General features: G+C 35.5%; 1 protein-coding gene across 1 annotated transcript in view; it reads left to right on the top strand.

The window, feature by feature from the left end:
- Positions 1 to 24,084, top strand: part of METTL4 (methyltransferase 4, N6-adenosine) — a 34,842-nt gene extending 10,758 nt beyond the window's left edge. Inside the window, 6 exon segments of the mRNA XM_017854309.1 lie at positions 8,302 to 8,606; positions 8,608 to 8,669; positions 10,618 to 10,687; positions 15,416 to 15,590; positions 18,165 to 18,271; positions 22,484 to 24,084. Of these exon segments, the coding sequence (XP_017709798.1) occupies positions 8,302 to 8,606; positions 8,608 to 8,669; positions 10,618 to 10,687; positions 15,416 to 15,590; positions 18,165 to 18,271; positions 22,484 to 22,562 (798 nt within the window). The 3' untranslated portion in view covers positions 22,563 to 24,084.
- The last annotated feature ends 1,108 nt before the right edge of the window (positions 24,085 to 25,192 follow it).

Below are 25,192 nucleotides of genomic sequence, written 5' to 3'. Positions count from 1 at the left end.
TTTTTTTTTTTTTTTTTTTTAAGAGACAGGGTCTTACTCTTTCACTCAGGCTGGAGTGCAGTGACACAGTCATAGCTGGCTGCAACCTTAAACTCTTGGGCTTTAGTGATCTTCCTGCCTCTGCCTCCCAATTAGCTGATACTACAGGCATGCACCACCATGCCTGGCTAGTGGGAAGCTTTTGAAAGCACATGGCATGATCAGATTTACTTTTATTTCATTTAATATTTATTTGTTTTGGATAGATAATACATTTATATAGTAAAGTTTAAAATGTGCAAAAACTATACAGTGAAGTCTTCCTCTAATCTCTATGCCTCAGTCACCAGTTTTCTCTTCCCAGTATATCTGTCCAATATTGTTGTACATATGTAAAAGACAGTGTATATGTATTCTCCCCCTTTTTTTGTTTAGATGGTAGCATATTTCAAACACTTTTGCACCTTGTTCTTTTCCCTTAACTTAAACATACTTTCTTATTTTTATATCTCATTGTGTTTCATAATTTTATTTACTTAATCTTTAACTGCTGACATCAGGTGTATATGCACCTGCCACTTTCCACATGTATATGTGTATCTGCAGGATAAATTTCAAGAAGTTGAATTGCTGGGTCAGAGGATACTGCCAAATTGCTACTGTAAAGTTTTTTTTATCAGCTTATTGATAACCAGAAATGTATAATTTTACCTGTTTTCCCACATCTTTGCCATCATGGTGTGTCATCAATGCTTATGTCTTTGCCAACTGATAGCTTAAAAAAATAATATTTCAGTATGGTTTTAATTTGCATTTCTCTTTTTATGAACGTAGTAGGCATTTTACGTATGTTTTAAAACCATTTATATTTCTTTTAGATGAATTGTTTGTTTCTTTCAGACATTGAAAAAGCTGGGTTGTTCTTTTCCTTAATGATTTATAGGACCTATTTATTTATTTGTTTGTTTTTTTGTTTAGAGACCAGGTCTTGCTTTGTCACCCAGGCTGGAGTGCAATAGTGCAAGGCTCACTGCAGCCTTGACCTTCCGGGCTCAAGTGATCTTCCCACCTCAGCTTCCTGAAGAGCTGGGACTAAAAGCATGCCACCATGCCTGGCTAATTTTTTAAACTCTTTGATAGAGATAGGATCTGCCTGTGTTTCCCAGGCTGGTCTTGAAGTGCTGGGCTCCATCCATCCTCCTGCCTTGACCTCTGAAAGTGCTAGGAGTACAGACATGAGCCTTTGTGCCTGGCCGGAGCCCTTTATATGCTAGGGAATTTGTCCTTTGTCTATGATACAAATTGCAAATATATTTTATTCAGTTTGTCACATAAATTTTAATTATGATTGGTTCTTTGCTTTTACCACACAGACAATATTATATTTTTATTTGGTTGGATTTATCAATTTTTTTCCCTTATGATTTCTGGATTTTGGAGTCATAATTAGAAAGACATTCCTTCTGCAAGGTTTTAAAAAATTTTTTTCTTTCTTCTGGAACATTTGTGGTTTTATTTTACATGTATATCACTGATCTATTTAGAGTTCTGGATAAAGTATGAGATATGAATCCAACTTTATTTTTTCTGGATGACTATCGTTCATTTGTTCCACTATCATTTGAGTTTTTCCTTGCTGATATGAGATGCTAACTATGTAAAATTCACATATGTATTTGAGTTGATCTCTGGACTTTAAGACTTATTTGTCTCTATTTGTTAGTGTCTTGAGGTTTGGAGGTTTGACTGTCCAGTAATGCCAGTCCTGTCTGTCCCCATCCTTTTCTCATTACTCCTCTTTTTAATAAATTTGTTTTGTTTCCCCATATAAATTTTAGGATCAATGATAATATCTAGTTAGAAAACCTATTGCTATTTTTATGGCATCAAGTTAAATTTCTAAATTAAATTAGGTCATGTTGACATCTTTAAGATGTTGGTGATTCTGCCCCAAAACATGAATGTATTTTTCCATTTGTTCACGTTTTGTTGTGTTGTTGTGTAAAATTTTCTTTATAGAGGCCTTGAAGGTTTCTTGTTAAGTTGTAGTAATTTTTTGTTGTTGTATCTCTTGGATTTTCCAGATATATAACTCTTTCAAATAGTAGTAATTTTACTCATACCTTTCCAATTATCGTTATTTCTGATTTCTTCTCTAATTCTATAGGGCGGAAATTATAATACAATATTAAAGAATATTTGTGTGCATAATAAACATAAATAATATATGTGAGCATAGTTACTTTGTCTTGTCCTTGACAAGGGGAATAATTTCATCATTAAGCATAATACTGGGTTTCAACTGAGTTGGAAATAACATGTTAGGCATAGATGGAGATTGAATAGATTTTTTTTTTTCCTTTTTGAACATTTTTTTCCATGAACCTATTGATCCTATTGAAGGAGACTGAATAGATTTGTCCTATGATTCTTCTTCATATTAACCATCCTTGCATTTGCAGAATATATTCCAAATCATCATGATGTTACTATTTTTAAAATGTTCTACTGGATTTTTTTTTTTGTTTTTTTGAGACGGAGTCTCACTCTCACCTAGGCTGGAGTGCAGTGGCCGGATCTCGGCTCACTGCAAGCTCCGCCTCCTGGGTTCACGCCATTCTCCTGCCTCAGCCTCCTGAGTAGCTGGGACTACAGGCGCCTGCCACCATGCCCGGCTAATTTTTTGCATTTTTTTAATAGAGACGGAGTTTCACCATGTTAGTTGGATGGTCTCGATCTCCTGACCTCGTGATCTGCCCGCCTCGGCCTCCCAAAGTGCTGGGATTACAGGCGTGAGCCACCGCGCCCAGCCTCTACTGGATTTTATTTGCCAATAGTTTATTTGGGACAGTCGTAAGAGAGATTGGCCTGATATATTTGCTTCTTTGGCCTTATATATAATTATATATGTAAATATGTAGGATGTTTGCACACTGGAGAACTTATTAGCCCTCTCGTGTTGAAAGCTAGAAGTTTTCCTTCTTTTTACTTTCCAATTTTCTGGAGCAATAGAAAAGAATTGGGATAATTTATTCTTTAAAAGTTTGATAAAGTTTGATAGAACCCCCCCTTTGTAACCATCTCAGTGTGTTGCTTTTGTGGTGGATACTTTTTTGGCAGCTTTACATTTTTTCTCTTTTCTTTTTACTTTATTTATTGATAGAAGAATTTAATGGTGAGGCTTTTTCTCTGGGCACTGCTTTAGCAACATCCTGTAAGTTCTGATGTGTTGTGTTTTAATTGTCATGGGGAAGGTTTTAGTAACAAAATCAGGTTTTAAATAGAGAACAGGATTTTCAGGTTTTTTGTTTCTGTTGATGTCAGTTTTCACAAGTTTTATTTTCTAAGAAGTGCGTCCATTTCAGGCCAGACATGGTGGTTCGTGCCTGTAATCGCAGCACTTTGGGAGGCCAAGGCGGGCGGATCACTTGATGTTAGGAATTGGAGACCAGTCTGGCCAACATGGTGAAATCCCATCTCTACTAAAAATATAAAAAAATTAGCCAGGTGCATTGGTGGGCTCCTATAATCCCAGCTACTCGGGAGGCTGAGGGAGGAGAATTGTTGGAACCTGGGAGACGGAGATTGCAGTGAGTCGAGATACTGCCACTCCGTTCTAGCCTGGCTGACAGACAGACTCCCTCTCAAAAAAATAAAAAACAAAAACCAGAAATGTGTTCATTTCATCCTAGTTGTTAAATTTGTTAACATGAAGTCATGTTATCTTATGCTTTCTTTTAATGTCTGTAGGATCTGTGGTGATAATAACTTTTTCATTGCTTTTATTGGTAATCTGTGTTTTTTTTTAAATAGGTAAAATATACATATCATAAAATTGACTGTTTTAACCATTTTTAGATGTACAATTTAGTGGTACTAAGTACATTCAGAGTGTCATGCCATCATTACCACATCCATCTTCAGAACGTGTTCATCATTCCAAACTGAAACTATACATTGAATAGTAACTCCCCACTCCCCCTTCCTTTGCTGCCTAGTAACTAGTATTCTACTTTCTGTCTCTGTGAATTTGCCTGTACCTCATATAAGTGAAATCACATAATACTTGTCCTTTTGCATCTGACTGATTTCAGTGTGTCTTCAAGGTTTGTCCATGTAGCATATATCAGAAGTTCCTTCCTTTTAAGGCTGAAAATATTCCATTTTATGTAAATATTACATTTTGTTTATCCATTTGTTTATGGACTTTTGGGTAGTTTCTACCTTTGGCTATTGTGAATAATGCTTCTCTGAAAATAGGTGTACAAATATATCTATTCCAGTTCTTGCTTTTGATTCTTTTGGATATATACCCAGAAGTGGAATTGCTGGATTTTATCGTAATTCTGTGATTAATTTTTGGAGGAACCACCACGCTGCCTTCCACAGTGGATCTATCATTTCACATTCCTACCAGCAATACTCAAGGGCTCCAGTTTCTCCACATCCTTGCCAACACTGAATAGCTATCCTAGTAGGTGTGGAGTAGTATTTTATTGTGGTTTTGATTTGTATTTACCTAATGGTTAGTAATGTTGAGCATCTTTTTATGTGCTTGTTGGCCATTTGTATATTTTCTTGAGAGAAATGTCTGTTCATATCCTTTGTTCATTTTACAATTGGGCTGTTTGTTTTTTTTTCTTGTTGAATTTTAGAAGTTCTTTATATACTCTGGATGTTACCCCCCTATCAAATACATGATTTACAAATACTGAAAGAACCAGCTTTTAATTTAGTTAATTTTCCTTATTATCTCTGTGTTTTCCATTTTATTGATTTCTGTTTTTTTGTTATTTCTTTTGGTTTACTTTGCTCTTCTTTTCTAACTTTTTTAATTTTAATTTTCTTGGGTATTTTCTTAAAATGGAATGTTATGTCAGTTAACTTATATCTTTTTTTCTTTTCTAACTTAAGCACTTGAAGCTGTAAGTTTTCCTCTAAATCACTGCTTTGGTTGCCTTCCACCTGTTTTGATATTTTGTATTTTCACTTTGATTCAATAAAAAGTATTTTCTGATTGTCCTTATTATTTCATCTTTGACCTATATGAATTATTTAGAATTGTTCTATTTCATTTCCAGAGTTTATCTCAGTGTCTTCTTGTTCTTGATTTCTATTTAAATCCAATGGGGCATAGAGCATACTCTTAGGATTTCAGTCCTTTTACATTTATCGAACCTTGTTTTATGGCCCAGCATATGAGTTATCTTTGTGCCTGTGTTATATACTTTTGAGAAGAATATGTATTGTCTATACATATTCTTTCCAAAAATTGTTAGATGCAGTGTTCTATGAATGTCAGATGCAGTGTTAGATGCATTGTTCTATGAATGTCAGATAAAGTTAGTTGATAGTGTTTTTCAGGACGTCTGTGTCTTTAGAGACTTTTGCATTAATTAATCTCTCACTTGCTGGGTAGCTTTTTAAGGTTGGTTTAGAATAGTGTTTAAGGCTAATTATGCCCCTATACTGATGCAAGATCCATCTAATTACCCAATACCCCATCAAGAACTGTAATTTTACCCTATTTGGAAGCTAACAAGTTAGCTTGCCTTAGTTTCATGGATGCTAGCAGAAGATAGGAGACTCCTAGGTCAGGGACAAAGGACTTTATTGCTTCTGGCACAGCATGTGCTTTATGCTCACAGGCTCCCTTTGCACCCCATGTCCCATGACAGCAATGGCAATCAACCTAGTTGGATGCTGTGCATGCAGTGGGTTTGCTATGCATGCAGCGATTCTTTGATTCACAGCTAAGGGATCCCAAGCTTAAGGAACTCTCGTCTTTTAAGTGGGTTGTGAACAAACCTTTCTGACTTTTTGCCCCAGAGGGAGTCTTTATTAACCTGGACAGCATACAAGTCTGTCCTCTGCCTTGGGGAGGCACTACTCCATCTTCCATGTTGTATACATATCCTTGGAATTTTTTTCTGGAACAAAAGCTGTCAGTGCCTCTGCTCAGAGACTCAGGATGAATTGTCTCCTAATTGCCCTGTGAATCATGAGGTGTTCCCATATGAGTGGTGGAAACGGACACTATTCTTGGCCCTAGGGAGCATCAGACACTTTTAAAAAATTTTTTTATTTTTAAAATTTTTGGGGTACTCCTTTTCCCAGCTTCTGATAGTTCCTTCACACACTTGTACTGATCAGTACATAGGTAAATTTCTCTAGTGTGCCTACCTGCAGATCTCTTGAGTTCTCTCTCTGTGGAGCGCTTTCCTCTCTGATAGTCTGTCCTGTGAACTATTAACCATACTCTCATTTCCGTCTCCTCAACTCAGGGATTCTTCCAGGCTCTGCTCAGATTCTTCCTTTCTATGGCCTGGATACTCTGTCCAGGCAATTTGCTGGGGCTATCGATTTCTTTCTCGTAGCTTAGGGCTACTGTCCTTTCTTGCCTAATGTTTTAAAAGCTCTTGTTACTGTTTCTCTTTGTTATTCCAGTCAGTGGAAGTCGCTGGCAACATTTCTCTTGATCACTGTTTCTTTTCAATTTGATTAGGATGTGACATAGTGCAGATTCCTCCTCCTCCTCTTCTTCTTCCTCCTCCCCTTACCCCCACCTCCTCTTCTTCTTCTTCAGCAAATTTGGAAATTTTCAGCCATTATTTCCTCAAATAGTTTTTCTGTCTTCATTTTGGACACGTTTGGTCCTTTTTTTTTATGTCTCTATGTCACTTCTTTCTATGCTTATTTTTTCCTTTACATCTTTGTACATATGAATATAGTATAAATACTTGAATATCCTTTTCTACTTTTATTCCCAATATATTTATTTGGATTGCAAGTAAACCTACCTGACCTTTTCTACTAATTTTATCATCTGTGTCATTCCTATGTGTTTCCATTTGGTGATTTTTTTCCTTTTATAATAAATTTTTCTGCTTCTTTACATTCCTAATTTTAATTTTTTTGTAAGACATTTCTACTTTAGCTTTTTGGGTAGTTCATATTTTCGTATTCCTGTAAATATTCTTGAGCTTTGTTCTCAGAAAACGTTTCTTTGCAACTGGTTGATCTTTCTGAGACTCTGTGTGAGCTTATTTAGTTATGATCAGAGCAGACTTTGGTCTAGAGCTATTTTTTTTTTCTCCCAGTTGCCAAGGCAATACCCTTGTGAACTGTCTGCCTGATGTTCCGTGAGTTATGAGGTTTTCCACTTTGGCGTTGGGGAGCACTAACTCTTCTCAGCCCTGGGTGAGCCCTGGGCATTGTTTCCGCTAGTCATTTCTTCTGGTTCTTCCTTCCTTGGCGCATGGTAGTTTCGTCCCATGCATGTGTTGATCGTGAGTTGGCTGGAATTTTGGGCAGATCGCCTGCAGCTCTTAGGAGCTCTGTCTGTGCTCTCTCCTCTCTGACACCTTCCTTGGCCTTTCTAGACTCTAAGCTCCATCTCCTCAACTCAGAGAGACTGCTGGACTCTGCATGTGTCTTCCCTGTGCCTGGGAACTTTCTGAAGGCAGTAAGCTGGGGCAGTCCTTTGTTTTTGCTGTTTAGGGACCACTGCATGGCATCCGAAGTCTGAAAGCCCTTTTTTTTTTTTTCAACCAACCAAACAAGCAAACATATTTTGTGTCTTTAAAAAAAGTAATTTCAGTTGAAAGGGTAATTCTGATCCATGATACTCCTTCTTATCCAGAAGGGTAACTTGGGTTTTATTTTTTTGTAATTATTTTAGTTGTATTTTACAAACCTTTGTTGATATGTTTATTTTACAGAGTTATGTTTTCTTTATAATTCAAACTATGTTTTATGAAAGAAAAGATATGTTTATTTTAAAATTAGATAACCAGAAAATCTAAGAGTAAATGTTGTGATTTAAACTTAATTCTCTCCATAGATTATTATTATTATTTTTTTCTTATATAGGAGTAATATACTACCACTCAACCTCTATTGAAACGTTGGCAGCCCTGAGACCTCCTTTTGTAATTTAGCATGTTATGGATGTATTTCTGCTCCCAAAGGAATGAAGAGCAGATACTTCCTTATGCAATCCCTATAGATTAGAAGTCCCATTTTCTTCTAGAAACATTCCAATGATCAAATTTACCTTCTACATGTTTGAGGATATATTTTCTTATATATATTGTTTGGTTATTTCGTTGCCAGTGAATTTGTGACGGTTGTTTCACTCTACAGTTGGAAAGCAGCAGTTCAAAGGCTCACACATTCGTATCTTTTTGTTGTCCTACAGAATTATTTTACTGTAAGCGTTAAGGATATTGATTTCAATTTATAAACTCAGATATTCAAAGCACAGTCAAAGTTCTTTTTAAATGTCGATGTTCTTTTAATGTACTTAAAATTCTCTTTCAGATCAGGGAGCTGATTTTGGATGGATCTTTACAATTAATCCAGGAAGGTCTCAAAAGTGGTTTTCTTTATCCACTTTTTGAAAAACAGGACAAGTGTAGTAAGCCCATTACTTTACCACTTGATACCTGCAATTTGCCAGAATTATGTGAAATGGCAAAACATTTGCCTTCTCTAAATGAAATGGAACATCAGACATTACAATTGCTGGAAGAGGATACATCTGTTACAGAACAGGATTTATTTTTGCGAGTTGTTGAAAACAACTCTAGCTTTACAAAAGTGATTACTTTAATGGGACAAAATACCTGCTACCACCAAAAGCAGTTTTCTTTTATCTGACATTTCTTGTATGCAACCACTTCTGAACTGTAAGTAATTATTGTTTGTTGTTAGAAAATATAATTTTCTGTGGGCTGAAAGTTAAGAGCTAGTTTGAAATTTGAATATGGGTCATGATTTATGAGGATAGGGTGAACACTTTTCCTTGTGTTATTTCTCTCTTAGGTTTAATTTTAAGGTGCTGACTTTTGCTTTTTTTAAAAATAAATTTTTATTATGAATAAAGAGTCAAAAGCTTATTTCAAAGAGAGCAAATATGGTTATTTCTCTGTACTTAGGAGTTCAGTATGCAGTTGTGTTTAACGAAATCACTTTTTTTATCTTCTTCATAGCAAAGTAGAAACGCTTCAGTTATGAATATCAATTCCCGAATCATTCCTAGCCTTGTATAAAGGATACATTTTAAGCTAGTGTTCAAGCTCATTGTCTAAAATTTCGTGAAACATTTTCCTGTACAAAGTTAAAAAATTTACATATTGAAGTCCACAGTCACACAGACCTGTATTTGACTTTACATCCTGAAACTTATTTAACTGTGAGTCTTAGGGGTATTCATTTCACAAAACTGAGCCCCAGTCTCCTAATCTATAAAATGGACCTGATAATACCTGCTTCTTTGGGTCATTTTGAGGTATATTGATCAAATTGAGGTAGATTGGTCAAATTGAATTTAATTTCCTGTTTATTGTTATTTGGACATTTTCAAGCAAAATTGTAAGTTATTTGGCAACTACAACACAACTTACTAATGGAAAGCTTCTTTTAATTGCTATCAAGCCTTCTTACACATGAGTGATTATCCGTGTAGCAGTGCCATAAATTCTTCAGAGTAAATGACAGGATAACAAATTAATGAGAAAACCATGCTATGCATGAACATTTTTTCTCTTCTTTTGATCTTTGTTACTCTAATAGCTTAAAAGTGTCACTTCTTTATTTTAATTTGCATTCTTTTGATTACTTATGAGATTGCACACATTTATAAAACATACCTATGTTTATAGAAGGGGAGAAAGGATAGCTCTTCCTTACAGTATTGGAATTACTCCTTACATAATTGGAATTATTGATTCCAATTAATAAATTAATGGAATGATGGAGCTAGAGAATTTCCATTTGATAAACACCATAAGAAATGGATGTCAAAATAGTGGGTGAAAAGATGAGACAGGCTATTTTCATGGTCTTAAAGTATCTTCTCCCAAGATACTTGTTAATTACAAGGGAAAAACTGGTGGAACTCAGCAGATAACACTTTAACCAAAGACTTTTTAACATCCTTTACCTCCTGATATGTTGCACTGATTGGGCATGGCAGGCATTACTTTGGTGGTTCTCCTGCCAAAAACAAATAACCTAAATTTAATCATGAGAAAATACTAGACCCAGATTGAGGGACATCCTATGAAATAATTGGTAGCATTTAAAAGTTTCAACATCATGAAAGATGAAGAAAGACCGAGGAACTTTTTCAGGTTGGAGTAGAGTTAGGAGGGATGGCAGCTAAATGCAATGTTTGATCCTGGCTTTGATCCTGAATCTGAAGAAGTACATTAGTAAATAATTGGGGAAGTTTCATTATGGTCAATATGTCGGTTATAAAGGGTGAAATTGTTTTAAAATAAAAAGTAAAAAAAATGACTTAGATTTCTTAGGACTATATTAATATGGCTGCCAAGATGCATAGGTAATTCACAGATCACTAGGTTCAGCTTACTGAGCTATGGTCATCTGCAGGTAGTCTCTGTAAAAATTGCAGTAGGTTAAAATTATGATACAATGCTAGAGGTAAGGGAAACATCTAGTATTTAATGATAAATTACTCTGTTTGAATAAATGCTATGTATACAGATCCTTTCGGTGCATTCCATTGTATTCGTGTCCATAGTTAAATCACTTGAGTTTTGAAGAACATGTTTAGTTTTTAAAGTGATCACGTAGAGAAAGTGTTTTCTGAAATTGTGTCTTTGTTTTCAGATAGGAAAACATTTGATGTAATTGTGATAGATCCGCCATGGCAGAACAAATCAGTTAAAAGAAGTAATAGGTAAGTGGAAATGAATTAACTGTTAGAAGTGCTTTCTAAAAAGCCTGTAGTCCTTTGTACATAATAGTTTAATATACTGTTGGTATTACTTCATGATATAGGTTATCTGAAACTCCTAAAATGCTTTCAATGGTTTTAACAGTTTAATTTCCTTAACTAGTTAATTCTCTTGAACTGTAACTATATATAAGTGTAACAATGTCAAAAGTAGTGCATTTATTAATCACCAGAAGCAGTTCAGGGCTGTTTCTGTTAACACCAAAGGACAACATATCTGTCTTCTTTAATATTAAATTCTAAAGTTTAGAAATATGTGCCAAAATATTTCTAGTTTTCCTTAATAATGTGTTATGAATGAATTTATCTAATTCATTCTCAAATTTGTTTTATTTTAATTTTTTAGTTTATGTTACATCTTAGGGTGATAAGTTCAATTAGTTACTAAGATGATATTTCCTTTCAATAGCATTAAACATTTTTTTCCTTTCAATTTTTTTTTTTTTTTTTTTTTTTTTTTTTTTTGAGACGGAGTCTTACTCTGTCGCCAGGCTGGAGTGCAGTGGTGCAATCTCGGCTTACTGGAACCACCACTTCCTAGGTTCAAGACATTCTTCTGCATCAGCCTCCCGAGTAGCTGGGACTACAGGCGTATACCACCATGCCTGGCTAATTTTTGTTTTTTTAGTAGATATGGGGTTTCACTATATTGGCCAGGCTGGTCTCGAACTCCTGACCTCATGATCCGTCTGCCTCAGCCTCCCAAAGTGACTGGGATTACAGGCGTGAGCCACCGCGCCTGGCCTTTTCCTTTCAGTTTTAATGAATGTCTTCAGTTACATTTTCTCTCACTTTTCAGTTTTCTAGACTGAAAAATTCCAATTTCCTTGACTTAAACTTCATATGAAATTTCTTCTTCTCCACAGTGATCCTCACCTTTCTTATGCTTCTTATGAGCTGTGCCAGTAGGATTTGTTTTGTTTTGTTTTCTTTTTCTTCTTCTTCTTTTTTTTTTTTTTGAGATAGGGCCTCACTCCATTGCCCATCCTGGAATGCAGTGGTGCAATCGCAGCTCACTGCAGCCTCAAACTTCTGGTTCAAATATGCCTGCTGCCTCAGCCTCCTGAGTAGCTGGGACTGCAGGTGTGTGCCACTACACTTGGCTATTTAAAACATTTTTTTTGTAGAGACAGTGTCTTGCTATGTTGCCCAGGTTGGTCTTAAACTCCTAGTCTCAAACGATCCTCCTGCCTCAGCCTCCCATAGTGCTGAGACTACACATGTGAGCCATCATGCCTGGCCAGATTTGTTTCTTTTAAAGTTGCAAGAATCATACAAAGAATTCATGTATCTGTTTTCTGTGTGTGTAGATATCTATATCTTTATATAATTTTTTTGTGAGTTACTTGAGAATGGATTAAGAGAAAGGGTAAGTTACACTTGAATATTTCAGTATGTATTTCCTAAAAACAAAGATAATTGTCTTACATAACGTAATTATCAAAATAGGTAATCAACATTGATAAATATTATGTACAGGTATTTTTCAGGTTACACTGATTGTCCCAGGAATGTTCTTTGTAGCAAAAAAAATTCTGGATTATACATGTTCAGTTGTCATATTTCTTTAGTATCTTTTAACTCTGTTTCTTTGGCTGATTTTAATTTGTATCCTTACCTTTGAGAAATTGTAACTGAATATAAAAGCTTTCAGTAAGTTTTGTTCATTTAGCAAATTTTTGATTCTGTCGGTTGCTTTGGAAACTACCTTAACTTGTAGTTGGTTTTTGAAGTGAGGTATCTTGAGGACGGGGCCTTCAAACTTTGCAGTTTGGCTAACTCTGGGCAATACATTTTTATTAATAGTTCTCTTGGATGTGCACCTAGGAGTAGAATTACTGCACCATGTAATTCTATCTTTAAGTTTTTGAGGAGCTATCAAACTATTTTCTACCGTGCCTGCAGCATTTTATATTCCCACCAGCAATGAGGGGTCTAGTTTTTCTACATTCTCACCATTTTCTTTTTGTTTTTTGCATACTTTCCATTGCATCACATTAATATGCATGTTTTAGAATTTGCTCAGTGATTTCCATGAAATTAGAGCTAGAAGAGGCGATACGAATATTACCTCTTTCTCCACACAAATCAACCCAATTAAATTAAGGCAATCAAGGAATCTGCAGTTATTGAAACCAGGTAACTTTAAATGTTTCACCTGACGTTCTTCATACTGTAGCAAAATTAGTTCTTTCATCACTTTGATTATGAAGAGTACTTGTTTAGATGGCAGGAAACGTGGGTGCTTGAGATCTGAATTCTTTTGCTCTTTTTTTTTTTTTTTTTTTGAGACAGAGTTTCGCTCTTGTCACCCAGGCTGGAGTGCAATGGTTTGATCTCAGCTCATTGCAACCTCCACCTCCTGGGTTCAGGCGATTCTCCTGCCTTAGCCTCCTGAGTAGCTAGGATTACAGGTGTCCGCCACCACACCTGGCTAATTTTTGTCTTTTTTTTAGTAGAGATGGGGTTTCACCACGTTGGCCAGGCTAGTCTCAAATTTCTGACCTCAGGTGATCCACCTGCCTCGGCCTCCCAAAGTGTTAGGATTACAGGCGTGAGCTACCACGCCCTACCCTGTTTGTTTTAAGAAATATTTATTGATTGTTCCTGACATACAGTTGTCACATGCTAGAGCTGGATTCCAGTGTTTGTTGCATTTGGCCATTGGGAAGTCATTTACATTTTTCAGAGCAAGCATAATGGTAAAAGTCTCATTGGAGTCAACTAAGGAATAAAATAAAGGAGAGAAAGTAGAAGGATTTACATACAAGTCGTTAGCTTAGTTGTAGATAGAAGGAGATGGAATTGAGGGAATTTCTCTTCTGTATTCTCTGTCCCCTTCTTTTTCCTCTCCTCCCCTCCACACCTTTTCCTCTCCTTTTCTTACTCTCTCTTCTCCTTTTCTCCGTTCTCCTTTTCTCATCTTCTTTTCAAATGAGATAGGATAATCATAGGTTGATGGTAAAGAACTACTAGAGAAGTTGAAAATACAGAAGGAGAGGATAATTGGTATTACAAGTTACTAGTATATAGGAATAAGAGAATACAACCGGAGGGATAAGCTTTAATGGGTGAAATCATGCCATTTCCTTTAAGAGGAAATGTATGAACATAGATAAGTAAAGGTATATAAAGGAGAGGGGTTAGGGTTGGGTAGTTGAAGGAGGTTGGTGGCCTTGTTGTGCTGATGTATGAGAGAGTTTGGGTAAGGGATCTGAACAGGGTGAGCATTTGTGATACTTGACCAAGGATAAGTAAAGGAATTGCTGAGTAGTTTGAGATCCTGAGAATGGATTTAATAAACTTTTAATACCCAGTTCTTCTGCATTTTCTTCACCTGATTTTCCCTGTACAAACAAATTGAATAAAATTGTGATATTGATTTAAGATTGGAGGTTTGTGGGAACTGTGAGGTTGAAGGGTAAAGGGAGGATGGGAACTGAGAGTGCTAGTGAGAAGGCAATGAAGCGATTGGTGGTCCACGGGCAAGAAGAGTAAGTGTGGTCAGGAATAAACTGCTAGATAAGGTCAAAGAGTAGGTGAGGCATAGGAAGTTATTGCCAGAGATTGATGATTATGGTTTCAGAGAGGGAGCAAGTGTGAGTGATGATAGGGTCCAGGTTATGGCATTGGAGTGGATTATGGAAGTGGGATGAAGGCAGTTGTATTTGTTTAGGTGAAAAATAGTTGAAGTATGTACATTATATGAATTGTGCTTTGAAATTATTCAGAATAATGGCCAGTTTTGTGTTGATGAGGCAGAGGGATCTCAGAGCTATATGTTGAGGATGAAATGGATTCAATAAGCAACAGTAGAGGCTAACATAGCTGGATAGCATACCTCTCAAAGAGAAAGGGTTTTTTGCAAAGGTGGATGAGTTATACCCTAGAAACGGCCATGGGGGAGCCAGGAGAATAATGACTTCTCCCCTCCCACTGAATGTTGGAGAAAGGGCCATATTCATTTGATTGAATATTGTAGAGCAGGTAGTATTTTTGCAGGACAAACTAGACATTATACTCTATGGCCAGGAGATACAAGATTATAGATTTTGTTTTACACAATGAAAACATGAGGGCTTCAGAGAACCCAGTGGAATTGACTGGGAAGGCAGAAAGCGAGATGAGGATGGGTGAGATGATAGATGACACAGGGAGTCAGCATTTTGTGCAGGGTTTGAGGATTCTAGGGCTAGAAGAAGCTTCATTGGAATAGATTGGCTTTAGCATTACCAATTTTGCAACACTGATTTGGTGCCAGGTAAGGCTTGTAGGGTTAGACTTAGGTTATTGAGAGACTAGTTTCAAGACTCACTGTGACGGGGTTCCTCTGTAATACAGAGTATGGGATCTAAACAACAGTATTTGCTTAATTTTGAATTGGAGAAAAAGTATTGTAAATAGTAAAATTACTGAAACGTAATGCATTTAGAAATGACTAAAAAAAAAATATAGCCTGACGTTTTTAAACTAGTAAAAAAAAAGGTGATTTTTGACTTGTGTGTAATAATGTGTCCACTGGGTGGCACTGTGGCTTTATATTTTGCTACACAAATAAATAGCACTAGGAGCTTTGCATTTGTGGAGTCAGTGTTATGCATGTCTTCTCCCTGCTTATTTTTCTTTTTTTTGCAGTGAATTTTGCTCATCCTTTTTTCTGTTTATTTTTAGGTACAGTTATTTGTCACCCCTGCAAATAAAGCAAATACCTATCCCTAAATTGGCTGCTCCAAACTGTCTTCTTGTTACTTGGGTGACCAATAGACAGAAGCACCTACGTTTTATAAAGGAAGAACTTTATCCCTCTTGGTCTGTGGAGGTAGTTGCTGAGTGGCACTGGGTAAAAGTAAGTTCAGAAGTTAGCTTATTTGTTAATACAACTTGATAGAAGTCACGTAAAGGTAGCATCTATTTTGTCATGCTCAACATGTCACTGCTCTACTCCTTCAGCATGGGCTAGTTCAGACTTTTGCTTCGCTGCTTAGCACTTTTATATTTTTATTCTCAAGGCTTTTTTTTTGTATGTCTTTTTGTAATGGGGCCTCAAACTGCTGGCTTTGGGAAATCAGTCAGGAAGATATCAGGATGAAAATTTTAAACGCTCTGATTATGTCTTATTTAAAAAACAACAAACAAAAACTTTGGGGAATTATGTATCACCAAACATAGAAATAGTCTTACCCTTCATCTTCTTCCCCTTTATATACTCACAATTTCAACCACCCTTTGTGATTTCTTTTTCTTATTTCGTGGGGGATGAGGGCAAGGAAGAGCAAAGTACCATTGGGTAGATGGGATGGGAAGATGGCCAGGTACCAGACCTTTTATGCTCTAATCTTGTTAATTAGGTCTCAGTGCTTTTGGCTGCTGTGCATATTTTTGAAAGAGAATATTCAAACTCTAGAATTGGTGAATGATCTTTAATATCTCTGCATGCTCAGATTACCGAAAAAATACAGAAATCAGGTATCAATTTTAGAGTTCATCAGGCTTCCTTTTAAAGATACATTGACTATTTAGATGATGTATAAAAGCCTTCCTAAATTTTGAAAAGATAAGCCAAGCTATTATTTTAGTGTTTAATGTTTATATTGCAAGCATATTCATTTTAACACAGTGGAGTTGTACTTTTATGACTTTGTGTATACTTTTTCATCTACTGGAATATCTTCTAAAAGCTGTGTACAGTAGTTCCTCCTTATGCTTGGGGGATACATTCCAGGACCCCTAATGGATACCTGAAACCATGGATGGTACTGAACCCCATATATAGTTTTTTTTCTATAATACATACCTATGAGAAAGTTTATTTATAAATAGAGAGATAAACAATAATAACTAATAATAAAATAGAATATTATAGCAATATACTGTAAATGTTATATAAATGTAGTCTCTCTCTCTCTCAAAATATCTTTTTGTCCTATATTTACCTATCTCTGGACTGCGGTTGACCATGAGTACCTGAAACCCTGGAAAGTGAAACTGGATAAGGGGAGACAAGTATATATTGTTTATACCTATGTTATGGGACTTGACAAAGACTTACAGTTGTATCTTTGTTTTCATGCTGTACTTTGGTCTTAGTGTTGGTTAATTTGGTATAGGACCATGATAGGAGTATACTACCCCATTCCGTCTTGCTTCTTATGATAGTTCTTTTATAGTCAGAACCTGGGACCAAAGTCAGGAGGAGGTCATCTTTTGAAATCAAACCCAGTAAAATGTTAATACATAAAAATAAGATTATTAATCTGTAGTAGTAATCAGTTCTAAGAGATGGTATAAGACCAGAATTCAAAACATAAATATTATCTATTATGTTATATGAAGCATTTATTAGGTAATTATACATATTGTTCTGATAGGAGGAGTAATGTGCATTGAGTATAAAGGCTACCCAACGTGCCAGTATTTATACAGCACTTTTTGTAGGAGATGCTGTGTCTGATTGGTCCTAGAGGAGATAAAAGACTTTCTGATTACTGATTTGGTTGTTTAGGTACGTTGATATAGGATAAAGGGTTTCACAGATAGCAGTGTTCTGACAGTGAAAATATATATTCCCATGGTAAATTAATGAATTGATATTTTAAATTATTTTTGAATTTGATTAGCTTAAATGAATCTTTGAGAGTATGATCATCCCAGGGTGAAATGATGAAATTGAATTTCTGAATTTATAATGCCCAGGGCCAGTATCTGAACTAGGTATTGTCTATCAGCCACCCAGTTTCTATCCTTATTAATTTTGGCTTTGACAATGTTTAATGATACTATTTCCTATAACTAAAGGGGACTGTGTATTATGATCTACTTAGTCATATAGCTAATTTATTTATTAGTTCATTCATTAGTAATTCATTTATTAGTTCATTTGCATGAACTAATAAATTGCTGATGTCATGGTTTCCAGGAATCAATTTTAGTTAAGAGATTGTTTTACGTGCAAGATGATAATGAAGTTATATTTGAAATATTTATATGATATTTTAAAAAATCTCTTATAGAAGCAATGTCTAATATGGTAGCCACTAACACATGTGACACTTCAGCACTTGAAATGTGGCTAGTTCAAACTGAAATGTACTGTTAAGTATAAACTGTACTTTGGATTTCAGGCATAGTACAAACGAAAGAATGTAACATATCTCAATAACTTTTCTGAATTGATTACATATTGAAATGATTGTATTTCAGGTATGTTAGATTGAATTAAATATATAATTAAAATTGATTTCATTGCATTTTTTTTACTTCTTTAGGTGTTTCTGTTAGAAAATTTAAAATGATAAATGTGGCTCACATAATATTTGTACTGAACAGCACTAGCCTGGAGGTTTAATTTCTGTTGTATGTGTGTGGAAGCTCTATAGTGATGGGAAAAAATAACCCTCTTTTGTTGGCTCCTTCCTATCAGATCACCAATTCAGGAGAGTTCGTGTTCCCATTAGATTCTCCACACAAAAAGCCTTATGAAGGTCTTATACTGGGGAGAGTTCAAGAAAAAACTGCTCTACCATTGAGGTAGGAAAGGCGATTTTTCAAAATTGTATACATGTATTAATTTTACGCTTTTAAAATGATTATCTTAGTAATCATTGACTTTTAAAATTTTATGTTTTTGAAAATCTGAAAATGGCCCAGTGTAGAAAAGAATAGGTGGTATGGCACAGGAAACTTTATATTTTATCTAGTGTGTACTTGTCATTATTATAGAAAAAAAACTTCAGGAATATATATTTTGTTAGTTTGGTAATTTCTACCAACAATAACAACTACAAAACTCCTATAAGTTGCCACTCAGGAAAACTACAGGGAGCTTATGTTACCTTGCAGAATATGAGGCAGTTCATGAACTGGGATATGTAGAAAGTGAACACAAATTCCCAGAGAAGTTTTGTTGCTAGCACTTAGGATTTCTGTTACCTTAAATGGCTTATGCAGAAGAGTCTTCTTTTAATGTTTTTTTTGGAAACAGAGTCTCACTCTGTCACATACAGTGTGGCCTGATCTTGGGTCACTGCAGCCTCCGCCTCCTGGGTTCAAGTGATTCTCCTGCCTCAGCCTCCTGAGTGGCTGGGCCTGCAGACATGTGCCACTATGCCTGGCTGATTTTTGTGTTTTTAGTAGAGATGAGGTTTCGCCATGTTGGCCAGGCTGGTCTCGAACTCCTGACCTCAAGTGATCCACCTGCCTCAGCCTCCAAAAGTGCTGGAATTACAGGCATGAGCCACTGCGCCCAGCCTCTAGAAGGGTGTTTATAGTATAACTTCATTTGAGACATATACAGATGTCTACCTGATAATCTGTTCTTTGACTAAGAAGGATTCTCAGTGAATAATCGATTGCCTAACACTTTGTACTGTCATAGACCTTTAATGCTTTAATATATAACTCAAATGGAAAGTGAGATTGCATTGTTCCTTGTGAAAAAAAATTACACTCGGCACTAGTAATACCTGATTATATATGTATATGTATTCCTCTCATTTGAATTTTATTTATCATTTGGTAACAAAGCTTAATTTAGCGTTTGTCTCAAACCTTATTTTTTTCTTTTAAAAATTCAAAAGCTAAGACCGTAAACTTGTCGTTCTGAAATGATTGTAAACTATGTATCAATTCCTTTAAAATAAAATAAAGTTATATTTAAAGATGAGCCTCAGGAGACAGGTTTTAAAATAGTGAATAAAAATGAGTCTTGCCCTAAAGCATTACAGCTTTTATCTTTGAGATGCAGTTCTTCCTCATTCCCTGTAGAGAGCAGCACAAACACGCTTTTAGGATTGAAAACTTAAAAACAGAAGTTAGATTCTGGAGGAAACATCTGAATAACTCTCTCTATATAAAATCTTATGTTTTGGTTAAGTAGTGATAGGAAATATTGTAATATTTTATTTTTGAGTTCATATTACTGTACGTATATTTAGTGTAGTTCACCTTTCTCTATATTTCAGAAAAGCATCTCTCAGATTTCTGCAGTATATTTTACCCTGAAATCATAACTCTAGGAGTTTGGGATGTTATATATTCTGTATATAATGCTCACAACTTTTACATTTAAATGTTCTTAAACTGTTTTATGCAAATTCATAAAATGAAATGTTTTCTCTTTGGTATCTAGAAACACCCCGATTTTTTTTTTTAAAGTTTAATTGGTTATTTCTGCTGCAAAATGTAGGAGACCACATTGGTAGCATATGGCGTTTCAAAATGATACATTTGCATAAGTTTTGAAATTTTGTCCGATAGATTGAACGATAAGCTATCAATAGCTATGGTTTACAACCTAACATTATAAAGTGATATTGTTTCAAGATTTAAGGAAGGAAAATCATGAAATGAAATATTTAAATCAAAATTTTAGCTTTCACGTTTTACCTTAGAAGAATTTCCACTTCTTTTTACTGCTTTACATACTGTTTCCATCTGAAGAGTGAAGTTTAGTTGATGGGATTATATGCACTGATGTTTGGGCCACCTCTCTTACTCCTGCCCCATGCTTTCAGAACAAAAAGGAAATGACTAGCTGTGCACAGATTGCATCCTCTCCATTGGTTAAAGTGTGTTTTACTAACTCCAGATGTTACGTAATTGTCAAAGTTTATGTGTCATACTCATGTTTAAATTTATACATTCACATTTAGTTTTAAATTAATAGTTAAAAACCGGAATAATACATTTTCATTACTTTGCCTTTATTTCTTCTACCTTATTTTGAAATAAAATAATTGTAGTTAACGTTATGAAAACACAGTATTCTGGTTTAACTAGAAAGGAGAAGAACCATGCAAAAATTTATTACATTGAGAAAATAGGATGGTAGTAAATGGGTTTAGGTTGTATATATTTTTCCACTCCATCCAAGTACCTGGCCATCATTTTCTATTAGATTGTAAACGCTCATAAAACATGGATATTCTGCTTCTTTTGTTAAGTTTTATAAGACTGATTATAGTGGATGCTCAGAAAAGGAAACATTTTTTGACTGGCTGACTCCAGTTTAAATTTCTAAAATAGTGTTGCTAACCTCTTCGTACCAAAATCTGAACAAATGAAACAAAACAAACAAAACCTTTCTTCAATGTAACCTTAGAGCACATTAAAAGGGAATTGAGGCTGGTAAGGCATTAAATTCATGGGAAGAAAATGGAAAAGTGATGTAGGGTTATTGTCCTCTAAGACTCTAGGGAAATCTTTCTTTGAAGGTTAGTAGCATCTAATTTATGTACTTTTGAATGGGTTAGAAGCCTTCATGCCAGCATCTCCTAGAACCCATCAAAGCCCAAATTTGAGTTCACTTGAATTATAGACAGTGAACCTTTTAATTCTTCTTTGATTTTTGCTAAACAGGACCAGTACTTTCTGACAGATGAACAAGTATTTTGCTGTGGGGAGCAACTGAAGAACATGATGAAACCTAAAATGATATATTCTCTTTTAAACCTTACCTATCTCTAGTATTCTTAAAGAACCCTTATCATTACTAAAGGAAATTTGATAGATTTCTTCCAAGCTCAATCTTACATAGCAATTATGAACCATATTTTACCTTTTCTAGTGATTTTTCTTATCTGAATTTTATACCAAATTCCTGTTAGGTGGTTAGCATAGCTAACCAGCAGCATGATCAAGATTACATTGATGTAAGTATTTGTCATCCAGTTGGGTGAACATGTGCTTTTCAAAAGTTTCTGTGTGCTTCTTTTCTCTCTTTTAGTGTCGACAACAACTCTTTAGCCTACAGCTCTTTCCCCAACAAAATACAATGTTCAGTAGTTATTAATACATTGAATAATACAAGGAATACTTAACTGTGGAAATACCATGATGAAATTTTAGGTAAAGAAGGATCTATAATTTGAAAATGAAGAAATGTTCTTAGTGCTACCAACTTATTGCTAAGGGGGCTAGTTATTTAAATGTTGGTTATTTGTTCTCAGTATTTCTGTTTATATCCAGCTCTTCATTTATTATTATTTTATTGAAGTTTATATTGCAGAGAGACTTTTATTTTATCTTATTTTAAAAAATGGGTTGTTTTGAATTTTGTAGAGCTCTTTTCATGTATGGATTATATTTATTATAAATTGGCTGGGTGCAGTGGCTCCCGCCTGTAATCGTAGCACTTTGGGAGGCTGAGGCGAGTGGATTGCCTGAGCTCAGGAGTTCGAGAGCGGCCTAGGGAACACGGTGAAACCCCATCTCTACTAAAATACAAAAAATTAGCCAGGAGTGGCGACGTGTGCCTGTGATCTCAGCTACTTGGGAGGCTGAGATAGGAGAATTGCTTGAACCTGGGAGGTGGAGGTTGCAGTGAGCTGAGATTGCACCATTGCACTCCAGCCTGGGTGACAGTGCGAGACTCTGTCTCAGAAAAAAAAAATAATAAAAATAAAAAAAAAATAAATAAAGTTAGTACTCAGGAGATATATCAGCAGTATTGGAAAACTGAAAAGTCACCTATGTAGGTGTTAAAGTCCTCATTTCTCATCTACAAATGAAAACCAGTAAACTAGGACTATGGAAGTTCGGAGGGTATTTTTCCCATTCTCAAGTGTACTTATTTTAAATGGCTAACTATAAATAGTAAAGCCTGTGATGAAATCCTTGAAATTAATTTGCTGTCTTTTAAGAACAAAATGAAACATTTCTCCCTTTCTACTCTTAACTGCTAAAAGGAAATGCATTCCTTCCTCAATAATAATTTTTGTGTTTTTTCTCTTTTTTAAACAGAGGTTTTAAAAGACTACATCAAGCCAGATGGGGAATATTTGGAATTGTTTGCTCGAAATTTACAGCCAGGTTGGACTAGTTGGGGCAATGAAGTTCTCAAATTTCAGCATGTGGATTATTTTATTGCTCTGCAGTCTGGAAGCTGACTATGATCTTGATTAAAGTAGTGGTTTCTTCATTGTTTCCTCACCACTTTTCCCTTCATTCTAACTCACTTTTTAAATTTTGTTACTAACCCATATTCTTAGAATATAAGCAGGACTTGTTTTTTTCAGTAAGGGACCAGAAGTGAATAGCCTTCATGTAATTTTGAGATGAATTTTACTTGAGATGCACTAACATTCTATGTTGTTCTAGACTATACAAATTAAGTGGTAAGCAGTTACAAAGATGGCAAGACCATGCTATTGAAAAAGTTCAGAAAACATACACCGTGGACCAGAGGTCATAATCCTATCTATGGACATGTTTTGTGTGGCCCATGTAGTGTTGTAAAAAACATTTAGAACCATTATTCTAAAAAATGGGGATATTTCACATTAAAGTTCAGATTTCTGCTTCTTTTTTAAACATCAGAGACTGGCTACACCGAGGCCTCTGTTCTTTCCTGGCATCAGTCTGCAGGACCTAGTGGTGGTGGCTCACTTGGAAAGAGCCTTGTGCTCTCCACTTTGCCACAGTACCACTGCCACCGTACTGCTCACTTACGTCATCCACTTGGCCCTTGTATGACCTGAATTTGCAACCTCGGTATACTATTACGTTCTGGAAAAAATATTCAAAGACCTGCCAAGTACTGCATTAGTATTCTGAGTTTATACAGCACTTTTGTAGGGTTTTAAATTGTATTCAAGGTCACTTTCCAAGCACTTCTGGGTTTTGCTTTTCTAGAAGAAAATGAAAAGCTATTCCTTATAATAAACATGGCAGCGAGTAAACACTGTGATTGTGAAAAAAAATTATTTATAGATTTTCTACAAATTAATAATTGTCTACCAAGTAAAATATTTTGACTGAAATTATTCTTTGAAATGCATATTGATTTATGTGTATTTTAAAAAATTGATGTATAATTTTCACAAAATTCTCCAATTTTCAGTGTCGAATTCAGTGAATTTTGAAAACAATATATACAGTTGTCTGTCTGCCACAGTGATCGTGATACAGAACACTTTCTTCACCCCGAAAACGTCTCATTTTTTCTTTCGCAGTCAATCTCCTGCTCCTATCCTTGGCCCCTGGCAAACAGTGGTTTGCTTTCTATCAGTTCTGCTGTTTGAGAATTTCATATAAATGGAATCATCCTGCAATGTGTCATCTATTGTGCCTGGCTTCTTTCACTTAGCATTTTGAGAAAAACATTTATACTATTTACAGATTGTCGAGAAATATTTATCCACTAAATAAAATGTTAGACTGAAATGATTCTTTGACAAGCTTGCCAATTTTACTGATTTTGTCAAAGAAAAATATGTTATTTTGAAGTTTGTTCATCCTTTGAGCGTGTGAGTTTAGTATCAGAGGCTTAATTTTGTGTTTATGGAGCTATTCTAACTTGTTATTTAGAAGGAAAAAGGTATTAAATGTGAAGCAAACTTCTCACCATCTCATTTGAACTCTTTCCAGCTTCTTTTAGTATTTATAGATTTTATATACTTTGTGGGAATATTTTATCCTCACCAAGTTTTGGACTTTCATTTTGCGTCATAAATACTGGTACTGAAAGGAAAAGAGAGGATCTTAATTCAATAGTCTGTTATTCACGTTGCAAGAGCTATAGTTTTAGCTCTGCTCCGAAGCTATAAAACCTTTGGACCTTGTTTTAACACCAGTTTAATTATTGGACTCCTTTTTAAACAAAGGATGAGTCTGCAAATTTTAACAATAACACCTTGTGAGAACAAAAATGAAGGAGTATGAACATCAAACTGTCTTCATTACTACAGTTGGTTTAGCCAGCTGACCTGTTGGACTTACATATTTTAGAGCATTTTCATTCAGAGCTTCCTATATTATTTTTATAACTTGTAAGAATTTTGTGGGTTTTTTTTTTCTATCACATACTTTTCATAGGCTTAAAGTCTTTTAGGACTCTCGGTAATAATGCTTAGGCAAAGGGGTGCAGCTAACATTTGTTGAGTAGTATATGTTACTCTGTGCTATGCTTTTTACTTACTGCATTTAATCCTTGCATAACCCTGAGAGATAGATACAACCTTCATTTAATAGTTGAGAAAGCTGAAGCCCAGGGAACTATTTTGTCTGTAAACACACAGCAAGTTTCGAAACTAGGATGCAGTTTGCTGACTCCATAGCCCGTGCTGTATTTTATGTAAAAACATGGAAAACTGAGCAAATGACTAAGGATCTCTCAAGTGATAGGATTGCACTCTAGCTTTCCCCATCGAGCTCTTTTGCCTTTGCGTGCTTAACTGCTAATACCACTCAAGAAACTGGGGGGGCCGGGCGCGGTGGCTCAAGCCTGTAATCCCAGCACTCTGGGAGGCCATGGCCGGTGGATCACCTGAGGTCAGAAGTTTGAGACCAGCCTAACCTGGTGAAACCCCATCTCTACTAAAAATACAAAAAATTAGCTGAGAGTGGTAGCAGGTACCTATAATCCCAGCTCCTTTGGAGGCTGAGGCAGGAGAATTGCTTGAACCTGGGAGGCGGAGGTTGCAGTGAGCCGAGATTGCACCATTGCACTCC

This window comes from Rhinopithecus bieti, unplaced genomic scaffold (assembly GCF_001698545.2).
Source record: "Rhinopithecus bieti isolate Rb0 unplaced genomic scaffold, ASM169854v2 scaffold_36410, whole genome shotgun sequence".
NCBI classification, from domain to species: domain Eukaryota; kingdom Metazoa; phylum Chordata; class Mammalia; order Primates; family Cercopithecidae; genus Rhinopithecus; species Rhinopithecus bieti.
Note: the sequence above shows the minus strand (reverse complement) of the source record. Positions and strands in the feature narration are given on the sequence as shown.